The 20,913-nt window shown below is 40.0% G+C and overlaps 1 protein-coding gene across 6 annotated transcripts in view; it reads left to right on the plus strand.

Annotated features, from left to right (window-relative positions):
- The first annotated feature begins 2,651 nt into the window (after nt 1-2,651).
- The window catches only part of XRN2 (5'-3' exoribonuclease 2), an 82,345-nt gene continuing 64,083 nt past the window's right edge, over nt 2,652-20,913 (plus strand). For 2 of the 6 annotated variants that reach the window (XM_036417456.2, XM_036417457.2), the window contains exons 1-6: nt 2,652-2,835; nt 16,134-16,261; nt 16,344-16,455; nt 18,347-18,458; nt 20,109-20,167; nt 20,246-20,335. In XM_036417456.2, the coding sequence (XP_036273349.1) occupies nt 2,761-2,835; nt 16,134-16,261; nt 16,344-16,455; nt 18,347-18,458; nt 20,109-20,167; nt 20,246-20,335 (576 nt within the window). In that variant the 5' untranslated portion in view covers nt 2,652-2,760. Of the gene's footprint in view, nt 2,836-16,133; nt 16,262-16,343; nt 16,456-16,689; nt 16,714-18,346; nt 18,459-20,108; nt 20,168-20,245; nt 20,336-20,913 lie in introns of those variants that run through there. The other 4 variants (XM_036417455.2, XM_045574879.1, XM_045574880.1 and 1 more) reach the window with 4 other exon arrangements.

Raw genomic sequence — 20,913 nt, forward strand, 5'->3', positions numbered from 1 at the left:
AGATAGGTGGGAGAGGGGCTGATTTACTTTAAGGAATTAGCTCATGTATTTGTGGGGGCTGGCTAATCCAAAACCTGATGGGGTAGGTTGGCAGGCTGAAGACTCAGGGAAGAATTGCAGATTGAGTCCAAAGGTAATCTGCTGGCAGAATTCCTTCTTGTTCAGGAGGTCTGTCTTTGTTTTATTCATGCCTTCAAATGACTGGATGATCAACCCTCCCACCTCCCTACCCCCAACACACATACATACACTACGGAGGACAACCTGCTTTAGTCATTAAAATGTTTTAATTTAAAATAAAAGCATCCCTGTGCAAACACCCAAAAAAAAAATTTGAACAGGTATATGAGTACTCTGCAGCCCAGTAAGTTTGACACATAAAATTAACCATCACAAGTATTTAAAACACATCAGGTTATTCACAATGAATTTTATAAGGATACTGACAGTAAGGATGCACTTAGCAATCCAGAGAGCAAATAGGGGACAAATATTTTTTAAAGCTCACAATACTTACAATAACAGGGCTTTAAAATAAATTTATGAATGTTTACAAACAAGCTGATATTGTTTAATATTATTCTTCTTATTAATAAAGCCCAGATATCAGCTGGAGCCTTACTCTACTCCTTTGAGGTCTAGGCAAAAATGTATCAAAACCTCCTGGTACCCAGCCTGCAGAAGTTGAAAGCCTGGTTCATTCAATATTCCTATTGATTTCCAAAGCTTATAAACTCTCCTGGCCTCTTCTGCTTCTTGAGTTCTGCTATATTGGCCATGCTTGTGGTTCTAGACTATAGAACATGAGACATGTTCTTTTCTGATTTCTACAACAAAAAACTCACACCAAAACTGAGTCTGGTAGAATTTACTGGAAACATTGGGTTGGGGAAAGTGGGTGTCACAATATTTAGCCCTTATCAATCCTGCCACCTTTCAAATTCCCTTTTCTTTCTTTTTTAATACATTTTATTGATTTTTCACAAAGAGGAAGGGAGAGGGACAGAGAGTCAGAAACATCAATGAGAGAACCGGTTTTGGCAACCCTCCCCTTTTCTGAGTGCTCAAAGTTCCAAATTTTTTTTTAACCTTTTTTATGCAAAGCAATTTTAGCATCCATCTCCTTAGATCTTGTTACTGTTTTTTGTTGTTGTTTGTTTTTACTTTTTCCTTTGCAAGGGATAGGAATTTAGTTCCAAATAGCTAAGGGCAAAAGAAGAATTTATTGGCTCATGGAGTTAATAATCAGATAGGTTTGTAAGAACAGGGATTTAGCTGTACACAGAAACCATTGAAACAGGGACTTAAAATCTCCTCTAATTACAGACTAGCAACAAATCCATTCTTATCTTTCAGCTTTCAACAACTTGGGGGTTGGGGGTGGGGGAGGGAGAGCTTCCTTAACTTCCTTATAGTTTGAAATTCAAAAGGCGGGGCAAAGACTTCATGGCCCAACTTGCCCAGCTGTCCATCCTTGTACCAACTGTCTATGGTGTGTGCGCTCCAGTTTCTAGGGGAAATGATGGAGTTCACCATAGACATAATACTGGAATAGTTTTCGCTGTCCTTTAGTAAAGCATGAGCTAACCGAACAAAGTGGCATTAGAGCACAGAGCAGGGGGCAATGAATACTGCATGCCTGGTAGCACGGAGAAATACTTTCATAGGGGCCTTGAAGGTGAGCTTTTAGGATTGAATGTGATTTGTCAAACCAAGAGGGGATTCCAGGCACTTCCAGGCTTGAGCAAATGGATGTAAATATATACTCTTCCAGACCTCTCTCTGTACATGCTGAAAAAACGGATAGAAAGCCACCAGAAAACGAGGGATAAAAATATACCGTAGAGTGCAATACAGGATTATATCATCTTTACTGGGACTGAACCTCAGCTGTGTGAATAGCAAGTGACTTAACCCCATTGCATCTTGACTTTCTCATGGTACATGAAGATGATAATTGCTCCCCTCAGATGGCTCAAGTGATGATTCAATGAGATAATCCCTGGCTTAGCCTATGCTTGTACATTGTAAGCGCTCAAATAAATGCTGGAGACCAATATCAGTAATTATTATATACTCGTAAATGCAGCTGGAAGGTTGAATTCGATGCTAAATACCCGCTAGATTCCATCTACGATAATACCTAAAGTGAGTTACATACACTATCCACCATTAGTGCAAAGAACTTAAAAACACTCCTTTAGTAAACTTTATAACTTAAATATGCATTTACTTTTTTATTCCACCTTCTTTATAAAGTACCGCTTTTTTTTTGGGTTAGGTACATACAAAACCAGCAAGTATAAATAACGATGCTTGGACTATTCTGAACTTGGATGGTGCCCTAACTTGCAAGGAAGCCCTTCCCAGAGGCCTTAGGAGCGCGCAGAGCCCCGAGGGGAGCCCCAGGGCTGGGAGGAGAGATGCTGGGGGAGCCGCGGCGATGGCGTGCTCCACCCCGGGCTCGAGGGATGGCGCCGCCAAGAGCGAGCGCGCCAAACCACCCTCACCACCCGCTCCGCCTCCGAACCCCGCTTTGGACAATCAGCAAGCCGCCTCGACAGCTCTCGCGGGTGGCTCAGAAGCTTCCTCACCAGCTCGAACCGTCTTCCCGGCTTCCCCCGCGGCGCCCCGTGACGTCACTTCCGGTCTCCGGAGAACACGTGGGCGGAAGTGCACTTGCCCGCGGCCGCGGCTCCAGTCAAGTCTCAAGGGTTACGTTCCTACGGGCTGCGCCGCCGCCTCCAGCCAGGCGCCGTTATGGGAGTCCCGGCGTTCTTCCGCTGGCTCAGCCGCAAATACCCGTCCATCATCGTCAACTGCGTAGAAGAGAAGGTGAGGGGAGCCCGGCGGCCGCCGCGGAGAACCGAGAGCCCCGGCGCGCCTAGGCCGCGGCCGTCGGGCCAGCCCCTGCCCCCGGGGTCCGGGCCGCCCGGTCTGCCCCGCGGGCAGGGGCGGCCCCACATGCGATGGGGCACCGGCACTCGCCTTTGGGGTTCCCGGCGTGTGGGCCGGACTGGGTGAGGGCCGAGCGTGGCCTGCGCCCGCCTGCGAGCTGCTCTTACCCTGTAGCCCGCTTTTCCGGGACCTGCAGGCCCCGCCCACGGCTTTGTTTCCTCCCGGCCCCGCGCTGTTCGGGTTTCGGAAGTGGCTCCCGGGCAATCGGGCCACTTCGGACTGGGCCGCTGACGTTAGTCGGGGGTGCGCCTGCGGATCCCAGCTTTTTACTGCCTCGTAAAGGAATCGCTGGCGGCGAGCTTTTTGTTGTTTATTGGCCGAGCCTGAAACGTGTTCTCCTAGTGGGAGCGACCTGTTGTAGATCCTGCCTGAGAACGTCTAGGGCGAGATAGGAGGGTCTCTTACCTCTAGGTGCCCCGACTGCTGGACAGCATGCTCGTGGAAATTTTCATAATTCCTGAGAACACTTGAACATTCCACTTTTATTATTAGTTTGTTAATGTGTGTGTGTGTGTGTGTGTGTGTGTGTGAGACTTCTGTCTATTCTTGAGTTTTGTATTGTTTCCGTCCGAGTTCGATTTTGTACTCTTAATTAGCATTTCTGGATTGGGAAGGATGGGGACGGGGGGAGCATATCATGTTCCCTACCCCTTCGTTTTGAGTGGCCGTCTTGTCACTGTGACCTCATTTTTTTTTAATTTTTTTTTTTGCTTAGGTTAGTGAGATCTTGATTTTTGTTTATCTCCTATCCCAGGAGGAACCGGAAACCTTGTTTTGATGGCATTCTCAGTATTCCTTGAGTTTTTCTCAAAGAGAAACTGTTCAGCTCAATGCTTGTTTCCTTTGTTTTAAAACTTAGCGAACTTCATTAACTTTACTTAAATTATCGCATTTTTACTCTCCAGTGATAACCACTTTTTAGTGTTTTGGTTTTATTTCTAAATATTATGTATATACCTGATGCATTGGTTTTGAATCTATCTTGAATTCTAGGTATGATGGAAGAGGTTTGGTCACTTAGACAGCAGCCCGGCTTCCTCCACCCCCAAACCTCCTAATAGTAAATAAATCACATTTTTATTTATATTATTGGTAAACTTTATAACTTTAAGTAATATGTTTTTATTTTTTTTATTCCACTTCCTATATAAAGTAACCCTTGATTTTTCACTTTGGAGGTTAGATATTACTTTTTCTAGCCCTGTCACCCTTACTAGTCATCCAAAGCTTGTTAGCTGTACTTTTGCTCTATTTGCAACCAATATTAAATTGCCAGGGCTTTGGCTACATAGGCTTGTTTTAAACGATGAAAAATTAAAAAAATAGTATTTTTGATTATTGTCATTGTGCAAATTCAGGTTATGTACTGTGATTTTGTTTCTTTTCTTGAGCTACTTGTGTCTTTTTCTTGGTGTTGCCATTCTCTTTTCTTCTTGACAGGGATCCCCTTCAAAATTGTATTTTATTAGGTGGTCTCTCAAATCCTCTTTCTCCTTAGAAACTTCTTGAGGGTCGTTATTTCTGTCATACCTGATTATTTAGATTTCCTGGGAAGTTGCTTCTTAATATTAAAAACAAAAAATCCTTTCCCCAATTGAAGTTACTGTTTTCTGATCATCATCTTTCCAGGCTTAAATTCACCTTTGTTTCTTATTCTTAGTTGAATCTTCAAGAAAATCTGTGTGGGATGTCTTTTCTGAATTCATTCCACCCTTGTACACACAAATGCTCATTAGCTAGGCATAGAGTTTGAGTCTGAAAGTTAGTTTCCCTCAAAACTTGGAAAGCATTTTTCTTCTAAATATTGTCACCCAGTATTGTTGATGAGAAGTTGATGTTAATTTTATTTATTTATTTAACCAACACTTACGTAGTGTTTAGCACTTACCAGGCACTATTCTAGGCACTTTACAAATTAATTTATTAATTTGACTACATGACTTCTGCTATCCTCCTATATTATAAAGAGCTAATATGGAAATGGTTGTTGCACCCTCACAGCTTAAAGGCTCAGACACTCAACACTGAGAAGTGAGGAATGGGGACCAGCCAGGCTGTGGCCCGGAAGAGGGACAAGCCGCCTGCCCTGTGGTCCCAGGCACCAGCAGCTGTGCCTGTGGCCCTGGAGGGACAAACTGTACCCCTTGTGGTCCTGGGCGCCAGTGGCTGCAGCCTGAGCTCCCCGCCCACAGTCTCCTGAGGCTGTGACTAGCCCAGGCGAAGCTGACCTGTATCCTGGGTGCCTGGGGCCAGCCAGAAGGAGGAAATCCTGGGTCTTAGATGCAGGGCAAGGCAGAGGCTGTTAGGGGCAATCAGGCCAGCAGGGAAGCAATTAAGGGCTATCAGGCAGCAGGCAGAGGTGGTTAGGGGCAATCAAGCAAGCAGGCAGAGGAGTTAGGGGTGATCAGGCAGGCAGATGAGTGGTTTGGAGCCAGCAGTCTCAGATTGTGAGAGGCAATCAGACATTCCCCAAAGGGTACTGGGTTGGGGAGGGTGCAGGCCAGGCTGAGGGACACCCCTCTCCACCCTCCCCGCCCAATGCACAAATTTTGTGCACCAGACCTCTAGTGTAATAATAATAATGAGAAACTGAAACACGGAGGGGTTACATAATATGTTCAAGCTCACTTGTCTAATACATGTCTGAGGCATTGTCAAAACCAGGAAGAACATCCTTTTAATTTCTGTGTTCTGGTTTCATTCTTTTGTAGTTGATCTAGTTTTCCTTCTGAATTTTAAAAGATCCTTGGTATTATAAGATTTCATGATTTTGTACTTAAATGTAGATTTTTTTTTATTACTACTTGGCTGACTCTTGAATTTAGAGACTTGTGTTTTTCAGTTCTAGGAAATAATCTTCGTTTTTTTAAAATTGATTTCAGAGGAAGTGAGATAGAGACATCAATGATGAAAGAGAATCATTGATTGGCTGCCTTCTGCATGCCCCACCCCTGGGGATCATGTCTGCAACTGGGCATGGGCCTTACTGGGAATCGAACCTCAACCTTATGGTTCACAGATGGATGCCCAACCACTGAGCCACACAGGCTGGGTTGGAATACTTAAAAAAAAAAAAAAAAAAAAATATATATATATATATATATATATATATATATATATATATATATATATATATGTATATATAATTGATATTTTTACAGAGAGAAAGGGAGAGGAATACAGTTAGAAACATTGATGAGAGAGAAACATTGATCAACTGCTTCCTGCACACCTCCTACTGGTTTTGAATTCTATATCCAGTCGTTTTTCCCCTCTATTTTTGTTTGTTTGTTTGTTTGTTTGTTTGAGATCTATTACTTTGTCTCCACATTTTCGCTGCTTCCCTGAGTTGGAAGGGTAGCTTTGTTGCTAGGTGTCCTATATGGCCCACTGGGTTGGCTTCCCAGTCACCTGAGGTAGGTTCTCTTGGTGCACCCCTTTGTGGTCTGTGTGTACAGCCTTATTGTAGTTAAGTCTTGATTGTTGTTGGTATCACTTGGAGGAATTGACCTCCAGGCCAATTGGCTATGTGTATCAGCTATGTCTACACTGGGAGACCTGTGCTGGAGACAGCCTTATAGGACCAGACTTGCAAAATTACAGAAGCCTCTGTGCTCAGCGTGGATGGGGCAGAGTCTCAGGGCTGAGCAGACAGTCTTGGCTTTCTGTCAGCCCTGTCCTTGCGTGTGCTCCTCCAGACCTACCTTTCGCAACTCCCCTGAGTTTCTGCCTAACAATCCAGATTTCCCCAGGCTTACCTGGAACTGTGGTTCAGTGCTATCAGAACTGGGCTTCAGTGCAGTCGGAACTGGGTTTCAGTGTAGTCAGGAGCTTCCGACTCCCTTCTGCTAGGGAGAACTAACAGGACCTCAGCAGTCTTTGTGTGTGCCTCTAGACCACTGCCTGCTGTGGTTTCCCCAAGTCTCCATGTGCCTTTCTCTCTACCTGACAGTCCAGACTCCCCCCATATGAGCCTGGGTCCACGGGGTTTTGCCTGGAACTGGGGTTCGGTGCAGTCGGTGGCTTCCTTCCCTCTCCCACCAGAGAAAGCCATTCGGGCACTCAGCTGCCTTTCCTCTCCGGGCGTGACTCTCTACCTCAGTTCTTTGCAGCTCCTCTGCTATTCCGTGAGCTTTTTTCTTTCCTTTTAGTTGTAGAATTTTCATTCAGCCAGCTTTCCTGTGGTTCTGGATGATGTCCATTTTGTCTTTTCATTGTAGTTTTGAAATTATTGTGCGAGTCAGCAGTTTAGGTGTTTCTCCCCTCTTCTTTGTTTCTTAAGGTGGAAGTGGAAATCATTGCTTTGATACATTGCTTTTCTAATACAGGTGTGGACTGCCATAAACTGCTTTATAGATACTGTTTCAGCCACATGCCACAAATATTGACATCTGTTTTCATTCAGTAACAAATATGTTCTAATATTCCCTTTGACTTCTTTGGCACATCAGTTATTTAAGTGCTAATTTTCAAATATTTGGGGAATTTTGCAGACTTTTCTTCTGTACTTAAAAAGTACTTATTCAGTTTTTTCACTTTGTATCCGTGGCTCATGCAGTCCATTTATTAGCTTTCTGGTCTTGGGAAAATGACAAGCTGTCCTCAACTCTAAAGAGCTGGAACTTAATTGCATTACACTACACTACTTCCTATTGTCTCTTATGTTTTGGTCATCAGTGTATGAAAGCTGAAGTAAGGCAGAGTGTTACCTTGTTTGAGAGTGTGTTCTTAGACTCAGTTTTTTTTTTGTTTGTTTTTTTACAGCTTTGCTCATGTTTACAAATAACCTTGAGAGAGCTACAGATATTGATTTGGATTACAGAAAATTTTAATGAGTAGGTGAATATGTAGATTTGGAATTTGTGGATAATGAAGATCAGCTATGTATGTACTACATACCACAGAGTTGGCTATGTGGATTAAGTCAGTTAATGCAGGTGAAGGGCTTCCAACAGTGCCTGGTGAAAGCGAGGATATTATCATATGTAACTCTTGGTAATTATTGCATAGTATAGAATTTTGCATTATTTTCATGTTGTGACATCCAGATTTCCTACCATGTTTTATTCTCTTTTTCTTGTATTTCACTGAATCCTTTTTAAATGACAGACACTGCTCTCAAGGCTGGGAAGATACTACCCTGTTTCCCCGAAAATAAGACAGTGTCTTATATTAATTTTTGCTCCCAAAGATGCGCTAGGTCTTATTTTCAGGGGATGTCTTATTTTTCCATGAAGAAGAATACGGTACACATTTATTGTTAAATGAAAATAAAGGAAATTTATTACGATACGGTAGTACGGTAGTTGTCAACACAAACCAGACAAACTGTGAATCCTACAGTATCAAGAATTTACTCATTTATTCAATGACAATCATGTCATCATCTTCTGGAACATCATCATAACAATCCAACTCCTGAATTTCCTGGTGAATTTCTTGTGACTCCATTTCCTTCAGAATCAGTGGACCAAATCTCTCATGTTTAACAATAGCACTGTCTTTAAATGAGTACTTCTTGTCAAGGTAGCTTGCTCGCAGTGCATTTGCAGTGCAACTGTCAGTGATTTTCTCCCATGAATTCTTCACCCAAGTCACAACTTCTTGCAGTTTAGGTTTCACAAAGTTTCCATGCTGATTTATCTCCATTCTATTTTCAATGTAGTCATTAATTTCCATGCGCAAATTGTCTTTGAATGGCTTGCTTATTGCAATATCAAGAGTCTGGAGATAGGCCGTCATTTCTGCGGGAATCATTATCTGATCTTTTTTTCTTTCCTGAAGAAATGTCTTCATGTCTTTAGCGTGGTGAGTGCTGGCTTCATCCCAGACTAGCAGACCTCTTGGGCTCCCTCACATAACAAGCGGCAGCATTAAATTGACCCACTTCCTTAACTGCTTGTGTGGCCCAGGCTTTTTCAGTTTCAAGAATAAAAACGCCCAGAACATGTTCAGTCTTTTCCTTCTTGCCCTTAGAAATGATTAAAGGTGGGATTTTAGTGCCACCCAGACAAATTGCCAAAATACAGGAAACACCTGCACTTTTGTAATCAGTGGAGGGAATGTACACTAAGGAGGCACCCGCTGTACAATTGTTGTTTGAGATGATTGGCCCATAAACACTGCAGTTTCATCCATAGCAATCATGTTGGAAAGATTGTATTTAGAGAAATGAGCATCATCAATAAAGGACTTGAATGCAAGTGCTCGCTTAATAACTTGAGTATCTTCCAACCTAAACAATGTTGTAGATCTTTTTAGAGACAGTTCACTTCCCTGAAGGAAATTATCCAGCCAGTGTTGTGATGCTTTGAAGTCTTCGGGGGCTATGTCAAACTGTGGTGCCATTGCAAGGGCAAATTCTTGAATCTGAACCCTATTCACAACTAAAGCCTCTGCTCTCCTGTCAAACCATCCACTATGTCATCATTAAGTATGATGTGAACTGGGCTGGTGCTCTTTATGTTAAGGAACTTTCCTTCTATTCTTTGTTTCTTGAGTGGTTTTTCTTTTTCTTTTTTAAATCATGAGAGTGTTGGATTTTGTCTAATGCTTTTTCTATTGTACATCCATTGAGATGGCCATTGTGATTTTTTTTCTATTCATCTGATGTATTATATTGAAATTTGGATGTTAAACCAACTTGCATCCCTAGGATAAATCCCACTTGGTCATGCTGTATAATTCTTTTTATATATTGCTGGATTCCATTTGCTAGTATTTTGTTGAAGACCTATATTCTTAAGAGATATTAATCTGTAATTTTGTATTTTTTTTCTCATCTTACTTTTTTTTTTTAAATTTGGAACATTACAACTATTGTAGTACATATGTCTCCTTTTTCTCCCCTTGAATTCCCCCCAGCCTCCATTACCCCCCCCCCCCCCCCCCCCCCCCCCCCCGCCAAGCATATGCCTTCACCTGCCTCCCCCCCACCCCCCTGTCTTGTATCCATTGGTTATGTTTATATGCATGCACACAAGTCCTTCAATTGATCTCTTATAGCCCCTCCAACCTCCCTTGCCTTCCGGCTGTAGTTTGACAGTCTGTTCAGTGGATCTTTATAACTATTTGTCCCCATTTCTTTTCTTTAAAAAATCTTGCAACTACAGACTAGAAATAAACATATAATAACAAAAACCGTTTGAGTCCCAATTTCTATGTCCAACAGTTCTGAGACCCAGTTTCAATGTCAAATAGTTCCTTATGTGTACGTGTCAGCAATGATATCTGAATGATGGACAGATGGTGGCATTGCAGATCCGACCTTTTCTGGTTTGGTCCTGGGCAACCTACAGCGATACTAGTGTGGCCAGGTGTCCTCAGCATCTTCCATCTCAGGACTGTTTCTCCTCTTTTCTTCATGGTTGGAGCAGGTCTGACAACTTCTCTCTGTTGCAGGAATCCCCATGGTCTTGGAGTAGTTTTCTGAAAATATACAAACATATTCTCGTCTAAAAGTTAATAAAGGAATATTTTCTATAAAATTGACTTGGGATCCTTTTTATTTTTGCCCAAACGATTTTCTTGTGGCTTATTTTGATACCATGTGTGATTTTCATGGATGTCTTGCTGTTAGCATTACAAATGAAAATTAATTTTCTACAGTAAAAATTTTCTAGATGTAATTGATTTACAAGATATTTTTCTTTACATGATATTACCCTACTATCCCTCTTTTTTTTTTTTTTAATGGATGCTTTTGTACATTTTGTAATGCAGTCTTGGTAACTTTAAATTTTACGTTTTTGCACAAAAATAAGACTGTTTTAGGTTCATTTCATGTTAAATAATTTTACCGTGATATGCACTACCAGTAGAAATTTTAGTTAATACTTTAGGAACAGCTTTTTAAATATATATTTTATTGATTTTTCACAGAGAGGAAGAGAGAGATAGAGAGTTAGAAACATCCATGAGAGAGAATCATCGATCAGCTGCCTCTTGCACACCCCCTACTGGGGATGTGCCCGCAACCAAGGTACATGCCCTTGCCCGGAATCGAACCCGGGACCTTTCAGTCCGCAGGCCCAGGCTCTATCCACTGAGCCAAACCGGTCCCGGCCTAGGAACAGCTTTTTATCCGGTACACTTAAATTTTCTTGGATGTTCACTTTTTCTTTTTCTATTTTTCTTCTCCTCCCCTCCCCTCCCCTCCCCTCCCTCCCTCCCCTCCCTCCCTCTCCTCCTCCCCTCCCCTCCCCTCCTTTTTATTTTATAGAGAGGAAGGGAGAGGGATAGAGAGAAACATCAGTGAGAGAGAAACATCTTTCAGCTGCCTCCTGCACACTCCCTCCTGGGGATGTTCCCGCAGCTACGTAAGGTAACACCCTTGACCGGAATTGAACCTGGGACCCTTCAGTCCCCAGGCTGACGCTCTAGCCACAGCCAAACTGATTATGACACTTATTTCTATTAACTAACTTGAATTAACCTGAAAACTTGATTACTATTTTACTGTCAAACTTAATACTCTAATAACAATATTAGTTTAACCTGTAAGTATCAGTAGAAAGGATTATTTGCATTCTTGAGTAGGCCCTGAGCATTCCTGGTGCTATGCTGGATTTAGATATAGGGCAGCTGCTGTTGGCCAAGTCTCTGTCTGTTACCTGGGTCTCTATCTGAGCTGGGCGTGGAATGCAAAGCAGCCATGGAGGCAGAAGACCTCCCTTCAAAGGGGTGAGGGTTCAGGTCTCTGCAAGATTGGCGAGGGTTGAGGGTCTGTGCTCCACCTCTGTTGATCTCCATGTTTTCTCGTGATGGCCCCTCTGCGACTGTGGCTGTCTTAGGTTGTTCTTTCCCTGAGGAATCTTACCCTTCTCTGGTTAACCAGCCATCCTCTGGGGCCAGGCAGGGTGATTTGAGGCTCAGGCCTGTTTTCTTTGGTAGCCTATGCCCCCATGGCTTCCTCTCCCAGTTTCTGTCTTGGGATCCCATCGCCTGTTGGCGGGCCCCAGCACTGATCACGTATCTCGGAGGACTCAGACTTATTCTTCAGGGTGTGCCCAGCAAACACCATTGGGAGAGAGACAGATCCATAGTACCAGCCACCACAAGGTTTTAGCCTCAGCATGAACAGAAATCTCAGGCAACGGCTGTGGGCAATTGGATTGTAAAAGGAGGGTCCCTCTTGGCCAAAAGGGCAAGAGGGGACAATATATTGTAGAATGCTCAAGTGCCTTACCAGTGCCTTAATTCCTTCTGAAAGGGATTAAATCCTTTCATGTCCTTTTTTAAATTGCTGCCAAACGTTTGGATAATTAGTTTGTAAGTTTTTTTGGGAGGTAATAATATGCTGTTGTAAAATATAAAAAATTATAATGACGTTGTAGGATAATATTATGTAAGGATATTCTGTGCTCTGGGCCCTGCCAATTCAATTTCAAACAAGCTGCCAATTTCTTTTTGTAACTCTATATAAACTTTGTCAGGGAGGCAAACACACAAATTATTTACTTTAGTTCAAGAGGCCAAATGTATTGACTTTCAATTACAAATCCTTATGACTTTTGAAGAAAACCTCTCTTTATTTCCTTCCATGATAATTTTCAGGCTACATAGAGTTTTCATTTAAAAATCTTTGTCAGATGAAATAATTTCTCTTAAGGTTATGGTGACCACTTGTATAGATTAGATTTAATATTTTTTTTCTTATAAAACCATTATTTAATTTTTAAATTTTTCATATATGTCCCTATTCCTCCATTACTCCCCACCCCCACTCATTCCCCACCCCTTTGTTGTCTGTGTCCATTGATTAGGCTCATATGCATGCACACAGTCCCTCTGTTGGTCTCTCCTTCTTACTCCCACCGACCCCCACCTTCTCTGAGGTTTGACGGTCTGATTGATGTTTCTCTGTCTCTGGATCTATTTTTGTTAATAAGTTTGTATTGTTCATTATATTCCACAAATGAGTGAGATCATGTGATATTTATCTTTCTCTGCCTGGCTAATTTCACTTAGCATAATGCTCTCCATTTCCATCCATGCTGTTGCAAATGGTAAGAACTCCTTTACTGCAGCGTAGTATTCCATTGAGTAGATGTACCATAGTTTTTTAATCCACTCATCTGCTGATGGGCACTAGGGCTGTGTAATTTTGTATTCTTGTAATGTCTTTGTCTGGTTTTGGTATCAGGGTGACACTGACCTCATAATATGTATTAGAAAGTGTTTCTTACTCTTCTCTTTTTTTGGAAGATTTGTGAAGAGTTGGTATCCTTCCTTAACCGAGACACACTGGCATTGTTTTTAGCAGGGCTCTTGAGTTTCCTTGTTGAGCATCAAAATCTTAAAGAATTTCTAGATTTACATAATTAATGTATTGAATGTATCTATAGTACTTATGAAAGGAAAATATGTATAGCTTTCTTATTGGGAATGCTTGGAGCTATTTGTTTTTTGTTTTTGTTTTTTTAATTAGACCCATCTTGCCCTCTTCTGCATATTGTACTTTATACTTAGTGCAAGTAGAAGTTCTCATGCAGCTACACTCAGCATTCATTGAAGAACTGTAATATGCCTAGTGCTGCACTAGGCATTAGGGCAGAGGTTAGCAAGCAAGCCAGTGACCTCCTATTTTTTATAAACAAAGTTTATTGGAATACAGCTATACCCATTCATATCCATTTATATTCATATCCATCACTTATGGTTGCTTTCAATCTACAAAGGCAGATATGAGATCACATGGCCAACAAGTTTAAAATATTAAGCCGAAACCGGTTTGGCTCAGTGGGTAGAGCGATAGCCTGCGGACTGAAAGGTCCCAGGTTCGATTCCGGTCAAGGGCATCTACCTTGGTTGCAGGCACATCCCCTCTAGGGAGTGTGCAAGAAGCAGCTGATCGATGCTTCTCTCTCATCGATGTTTCTAACTCTATCCCTCTCTTTCTCTCTGTAAAAAAATCAATAAAATATATTTTTTTAAAAAATTTATTAACTGACTTGCTGGGGAGCATAAAGAAAGTGGGTTTCCATTCTCCCGAGTGTAGTATCTGCTTGGTGTAGGAAAAGGAAAATGTGGAGTTTGGAGTATAGACATTAGATGAAGAGGTAGAGAGCCTGCCTCCTACCTTTGTAGACTTTGTTTTTGTTTGAGGGTCATCAGATTATCTTCTTCGATATATGTCCCCCTCCACCCAAAATTGACCTGTTTTCCTTACCATCTATCCTATTTACTGCTGCTTTTTTTTTTCCACTTTAAATTTTATTTTTTAATTACAGTTCATATTCAGTTTTATTTTGTATTCTGGTGTATAGCATGGTGGTTAGATGATCATATACTTTCATTCACTGCTTCGGATCAAGCCCCCTTTTTTGTGATTCACAGCATGTATGTGTATAGTACTGTCTGGGAGCTTCTTCTCTGGACTGCCTTTAAATTCTTTTTCATATCCTTTATTTCCAATTATAAATGTAAATGGAAGCCTAGTCTTATTCGTATCCCTCTCAAAGATAACCATTGTCCTGACATTGGTATTCATCCCTTGCTTTACTCTGCTTACATTGCTTATGTAGTTATCCCTAAACAATAGCTAATATTGTCTATTTTATACTTTCTATACTTGAAATGTTGTCTATTTTTTTTCTGGAACTTGCTTTTTTGGCTCAGCAGTGTATTTGTGATTATCAACTACAGTTTAATACATGGGCTCTTTTTTTTTTTTTTTTTTTTGCTAATTAAATTGACTTTATTTTTTCAACTGCTTTATTGAGATATAATGTGTATGTATGTGTGTGTGTATGTATGTGTATATATATATATATATATATATATATATAATAAAATTCACCTGTTTAAAGTATCAAGTTCAGTGGAATTTTTTAGTATGTAGAGAGTTGAACAACAATTGCCATTATTTAATTTTAGAACATTTTTATCACTCCCAAAAGAAATGTTGTACCTATTTGCAGTCACTTCCTATCTCCCTCACCCTTCCCTTGTCCTCAGATTGAAGTCAGTCTATTTCTGTTGCTGAATTCGTTTTCTAGACTACATAAGTGGGATCTTTAATGGGAGTTTTTGCCTATCTTTTACTTGGCAGGGTGTTTCTGAGGTCTATCCAGGATGTAGTATGTTATATGATGAGCTTTTAAATTGTTTACATTTTTTCTTTTTGTTATTATAAATGATGTTTTATATGTAAGGGAAAACTTATTGTTTTAAATGATTTCTATTAGTAACAGTAAAAGTCTGATTTCATATTCTTACCGTTTGCTGAATCTCTAAGAGAAAAGGACAGAGGAAATGTTCATTGCAAAAATATATCAGTGCCTCTAGGAGTAAATAAGGCACAGCCCTTACCTTCTGAAGAACTCACAGTGTGGTTGGATTAGAATGACAGATTAATTATAAAACCATGGGAGTGTTACAAGGGAATTAACAATAATGAAGAACTGCAGAAGAGGAGTAGTTAGTTTTGGAAGAGAAGTATACAAAGGTTTACAAGGTGGTTGACATTTAATCTCAGTCTAGACCCTGGAAAATTAATAAGATTTTAAGAAGTGAGTGTTTCAGGGAAGGAGAAGGAGAAGAGGTGTGCAGAGGCATTGAGAGGTGAAAGAACATTTTCCAGGAACTCAGAACAGATAAGGTGGGCCAGATTTATGTTGTGGTAGGACAGGATAGTAGTAAGGGTCCAGGCTCATTGGTGTGCTCCTGCCATGGGAATCATTGGAATAATTAGGCAAGATTAAGACAGGGCCACATTTGGATTTTAGAAAAAACAAAACAAAACAAAACTGACAGTAGAGAAAGGTGGGCTGGAGATAGGAGAGTCTAGTGGTGGAGCAGTTCATACCAAGACAGTTCTGATCTTTTAGGCCATGTTGGTAATGGTAATAGGAATGACAGTAGATAGAGAGGCATTTTTCAGATTAAATTGACAAGATTTAGAGATAATGGATGGTGAGGGAAAAGACTTCCAAAAATGATTCCCCTGGTTTCTTATTTGGACAACTGAATGAGTTGAGAATTTGACAAATATCCCCCACATTATTAAAATTAATTGCATCATTTCCTATAATGATATATCTGCTTCAGTTTGTTCTAGGGAATAAAATAATTTATTTTATAATATAATTCAGAAGTGAAACAGGTTCATACTGAGCCTAGGATGTATTGATTTAGACTTAAACAATCAAACTACTATTATCACTTCCTCATAGCCCAAAGAATGCAATGGTGTAAAAGTTCCTGTTGATGCCAGTAAACCTAATCCAAATGATGTGGAGTTTGATAATCTATATTTGGACATGAATGGAATCATCCATCCCTGTACTCATCCTGAAGACAAGTATGTAACCCATTTTTGTCACTGATATCATAAGTTCCAGAGGAGTACTATATTATATTACATTGTTTGCTTGTTATTGTAGACCAGCACCAAAAAATGAAGATGAAATGATGGTTGCAATTTTTGAGTACATTGACAGACTTTTCAATATTGTAAGACCAAGACGACTTCTCTACATGGCAATAGATGGAGTGGTGAGTGCTAAAAAAATTAACGTAGATTCCTTCATTTTTGCTTTTGTTGTGTTCCCATTATCTACAATGAAAGTCAATTAAATAATGAAAAATGTTGACTCTGGTCAATTTGGAAAAGTCTCGTCCTTCAATCATTGATTCATACATTTTTTGTGCCTGTTTTGTGCCAGGTACTGTGAGTTGCTGGGGATATTGATGACTGCCTTTGCTTTTGAAGGGCTTCCACTAAAGGGACAGACACATAAGTAAATGAGTGAGGTTAGTTACTAATTAATGAACTTTATAGACACTAAATAGCATATTCAGAGTATTGAGGGAAGAGAGAGTCAGTGCTACTCAGGAAGTTAGGAAATAGAGAGGAGGTGTGAAGGGCAAAGTATAATTGGATATTGGTGGGCAGTAGAGGTGAATGGGTTGGACAGATATGGGAAAGGAGGACCTTCCAAGTGTGCTAGGTAAACACACTTTCATGCTATTGACCACACTGACACATATGGATGACTGTAGGGTTGGAAAGGGAAGTAGAGCAATGGTTGGAGTTCACCTTACCTGCCACATTCAGATGTTTGGATTTTATCCTATAGGCAGCAAGTAGCTAGCTAACCAAGTGACTTGAGAAGGGAATAACTTATTGGTCTATAACAATACCAAGTAGCTTAGGTTATAAATGACCAGCAAACTACATAACAGGGTTCACAGAAAATTAAGGTAAGTCATTACCCTAAATTTGTTTAGCCAGGAGCAAATACAATAGATTTTCTTTCTTTTATATTTAGTAATCCCAGTGGCTGATGCAATGATTTTGAAAATCCAGAAAGTTCTGTGAGGTTCTATTTACTCAGTGAAAGAAAAATCTTAGCTGTCTGATATCTTGTTAAGTTACAGTTAAAGTGGTATAAAGAATAAAGGGAACAAGAATATGTTTTATTTGGAGCATATTTCAGTTCATATTCAGCTAAATTTCTTAAAGAAAACTTAGTGTGCCCTTATTGCTACATCAAGTATATAACATGTGGATATTTGTATGTGTATGTATATGCACATATTTGCAAGATGTTTTTTGGTAAATGTAGATCATAGAAGTTGGTACATGAAAGAAATTAGGTGATCTCTTTTTACAGAAACGGGACTTATTTAAAGAGAACATAAAAAACCTCCACTTACTTTAGATGTGCACAAAATACTTCAGAGTCCCAACCCCAGAACTCAGTTCAGTAATTTAAAACCTTACATTCCAGCTCATTTCATTCAAGCTTATTTGGTGATTTAAATTGCATTTGGTGAGAGTGCATTTGATTAAAAACTTGTTCCCTTTTTAACTGTTGTACTTTACTGTAGATAGAGTAGTCATTGTGAACCTCATTCTGGGAAATACAAAGAAGTGCCATGGGGTCTTACAGATCAAAAAGTAGTTTTCTTTTGTTTGTTGTTTTTTGTTTTGTTTTGTTTTGTTTTTCTCTCCATTGCTCTTATAGGGTGTTGTGAATCCCATTTGAGACCATCCTTTTTAGGCTTGGACATAGGGAAGGTCTTTCTAATTCTGGTTCTGTAGAAACTATCTTTGCTTGCTGGCTGGGTCTTTGAGTAAAATGAGCTTTCCTTGTGGAGAAACCATAATCCAGTGGAACTGACGTTAGGTTGTGGGCCCTGCTGTGAGTGTTACGTGCTATGGCTTCATAGGATGTTTGTCCATTTGAGCTCAGCTTTTCAGTTTTTACTCCAAATTTAAGTTCTTGAGGAATATTGTCTGTTATGGAAGGATTGTTAGACATATTATTACCTTTTCCATCTTAGTTTATTATTTTTACAAGAACAACTGATTCAAAATAATGTAGATTTAGTTATGAATATTTTGAATGATATTATTTGAATATGAAATACATCTTTTCAGGCACCTCGTGCTAAAATGAATCAACAGCGTTCTAGGAGGTTCAGAGCATCCAAAGAAGGAATGGAAGCAGCAGTAGAGAAGCAGCGAGTCAGGGAAGAAGTACTGGCAAAAGGTAAAGAATATGCTTCTTGAAGTTGGATTTTTATAAGATGTATGGAGCAGGGGATGGGGTTGACAGCGTTTTCTTATGAATAGGCAGAGCTTTAATTTAATTAAGATCCCAGAATATGCGAGGAAGATTTATGTTCACTGTTGAAGAAAAGTAGTACATGGAACTCTTTATACTCCCATTAATAAGCTTGTATATTTCCACACTGTGGTCAAAGGGAAACTTGGAAATAAAAGTAGGGAATTCTCATTTCATTGCTTTTCAGGGTACATGCAGCTCTTCAGCTAACTTTTAAATAAGTATATATTTTTATTGATTTCAGTGAGAGAAAGGGAGAGGGAGAGGAGAGAAATGTCAATTGGCTGCCTTCTGCAATCTTCCTACTGGGAATTGAGCCCACAACCTGGGCATGTACCCTGACCAGGAATTAGACTGCCGACTTTTGGTGCATGGGAAAACACTCAATCAACCACCTGAGCCACATTGGCCAGGCTTCAGCTAATTTTTATGCATCTGTAAAATAGAAATACGTTAAGAGTGTTCCTTTTTCCTATGGAGACTGTTAGAAAGCTACATTTCTGGAAATATTTTCCTGAGATCAGTCTTTGTGGCTTGCTTATTGCTTTCCTTAAGAACTCAGAAGTCTATATGAGGAGGCCGGGAGGAACACTTTTAATATAGATTGATATGCCAGATGCTGAGGCAATGAGGTACCCAGGATTTTCCCATTTGAGGGGTGAGTAGAATGGAGGACAGTCATCTTTGCAGGTCCCCAAAGACTTGACATTCCTGATGGGAATATAGGTTGGAGTTGACTAAGTCTCAGAGAGGAGGAAGATCAGGAGTTCTGATGTCCACTGTGTAAAGGCACCTGTGTGTGAGATGGGGCATATTGTAGCAGGATTTGTTTGTTTGTTTGTTTGTTTTTTGTTACATAAGGCAGTATGCTAGACCAGGAAAGCCATAATTTATTGGCTGGAGAGAGTGTACTTTGCAGTTGAAAAAATAAATATTGTAATGTAGTCAGCTCAGGCCTGTAGCTATGACAGATTTTTACGTTATTTTGATTTGCTGGAAATATACAGGTATATATTTATTTGGCTGCAGCTTGTTTGTATTTGTAACAGATTGTCTTTGATTTTAGACATGTCTCCTTTCTTGAAACTATGAAGAAGCTAATCAGTGAGATAGAGGAAAAATAGGATTTTTTTTAAATGTCTAGTTAACAATTTTATTTCTTATATAAAGCTGTGATAAAATCAGTATTTTGATTTGTTTTACTAAGGCACCTTTATTTAAAGAATTTATCAGAATTAAAACTCCAAACCCCATGTGTGTGTGAATATGAGAGAGAGAGAGAGGGAGGGAGAGGGGGCTGTTACACAGGTCATTAGAAAGAATATCAGCATTTTGATATTTTTATAACAACATAGTATGTTTTGTGTACTAAATGTTGTTTGACAGTCATGTTAAGCTTAATTTAAATTTGAGGGGAGGAATCTTATTTTCCTCCCAAAAGGGAAATTGTTCCTCAGGTGACAATACTTCTCTTTCTTTTGTATTTGAACTTTTTGCTTTTGTTGTTCTGCTTAATACTGAGTAATTTACCTTACTTTTTATGGAGAGAACAAAACATTGCCTCTTTTTGTTTAGGTGGCTATCTTCCTCCAGAGGAAATAAAAGAAAGATTTGATAGCAACTGCATTACACCAGTAAGTAATCGCATATTTCGCTAGCTATTGCTGACTCTTTTAAGTGGTCAGTTAATTTATTTTCTTTTATCATTTTAGGGAACTGAATTCATGGACAATCTTGCTAAATGTCTTCGCTATTACATAGCTGATCGTTTAAATAATGACCCCGGGTGGAAAAATTTGACAGTAAGTTTTATATTTTGGTACTTCAGGAAGATTAGGGTGATCATTTGAGGCTGTACTTTGGTATGACTGATGTTATTTGTCCTCCCACCCCCAACAAATGCCAGTTGACTGTCGGGAGGAAAGAAGTTTCCAGGGTTATTGGAAATGAGTTGCTTTGCATGGTCCAGTTTTAAAAAGTTGAATTTTCTTTCTATGTCATTTTTGTCTTCTTATCACTATGAAGCCATAAAATGGTACTTTAAAATGTGAGTGTGTATGTATACATGAAAGTAATTTTTAAACGAAATTTTCTTAAATTAAAATCAATTATGGCCTTGCCAGTGTGGCTCAGTTAGTTGAGACTTATCTTGTGTACCAAAAGGTTGCCAGTTTGTTTATTTTTCTTTTAAGTCATTTTATTTTATGTTTTTAATTTTTTAATTGATTTCAGAGAAGAAGGGAGAGGGATAGAGAGAGAGAAACATCAATGAGAGAGAATCATTGATTGGCTGCCTTCCCCTTCCCCCCTACTGGGTGGGGGGGGGGGGGGATCAAACCCTCAACCCAGGCTTGTGCCCTTGGCTGGAATCAAACCGGGA

The sequence above is a fragment of the Pipistrellus kuhlii genome, unplaced genomic scaffold (assembly GCF_014108245.1).
Source record: "Pipistrellus kuhlii isolate mPipKuh1 unplaced genomic scaffold, mPipKuh1.p scaffold_m20_p_6, whole genome shotgun sequence".
NCBI classification, from domain to species: domain Eukaryota; kingdom Metazoa; phylum Chordata; class Mammalia; order Chiroptera; family Vespertilionidae; genus Pipistrellus; species Pipistrellus kuhlii.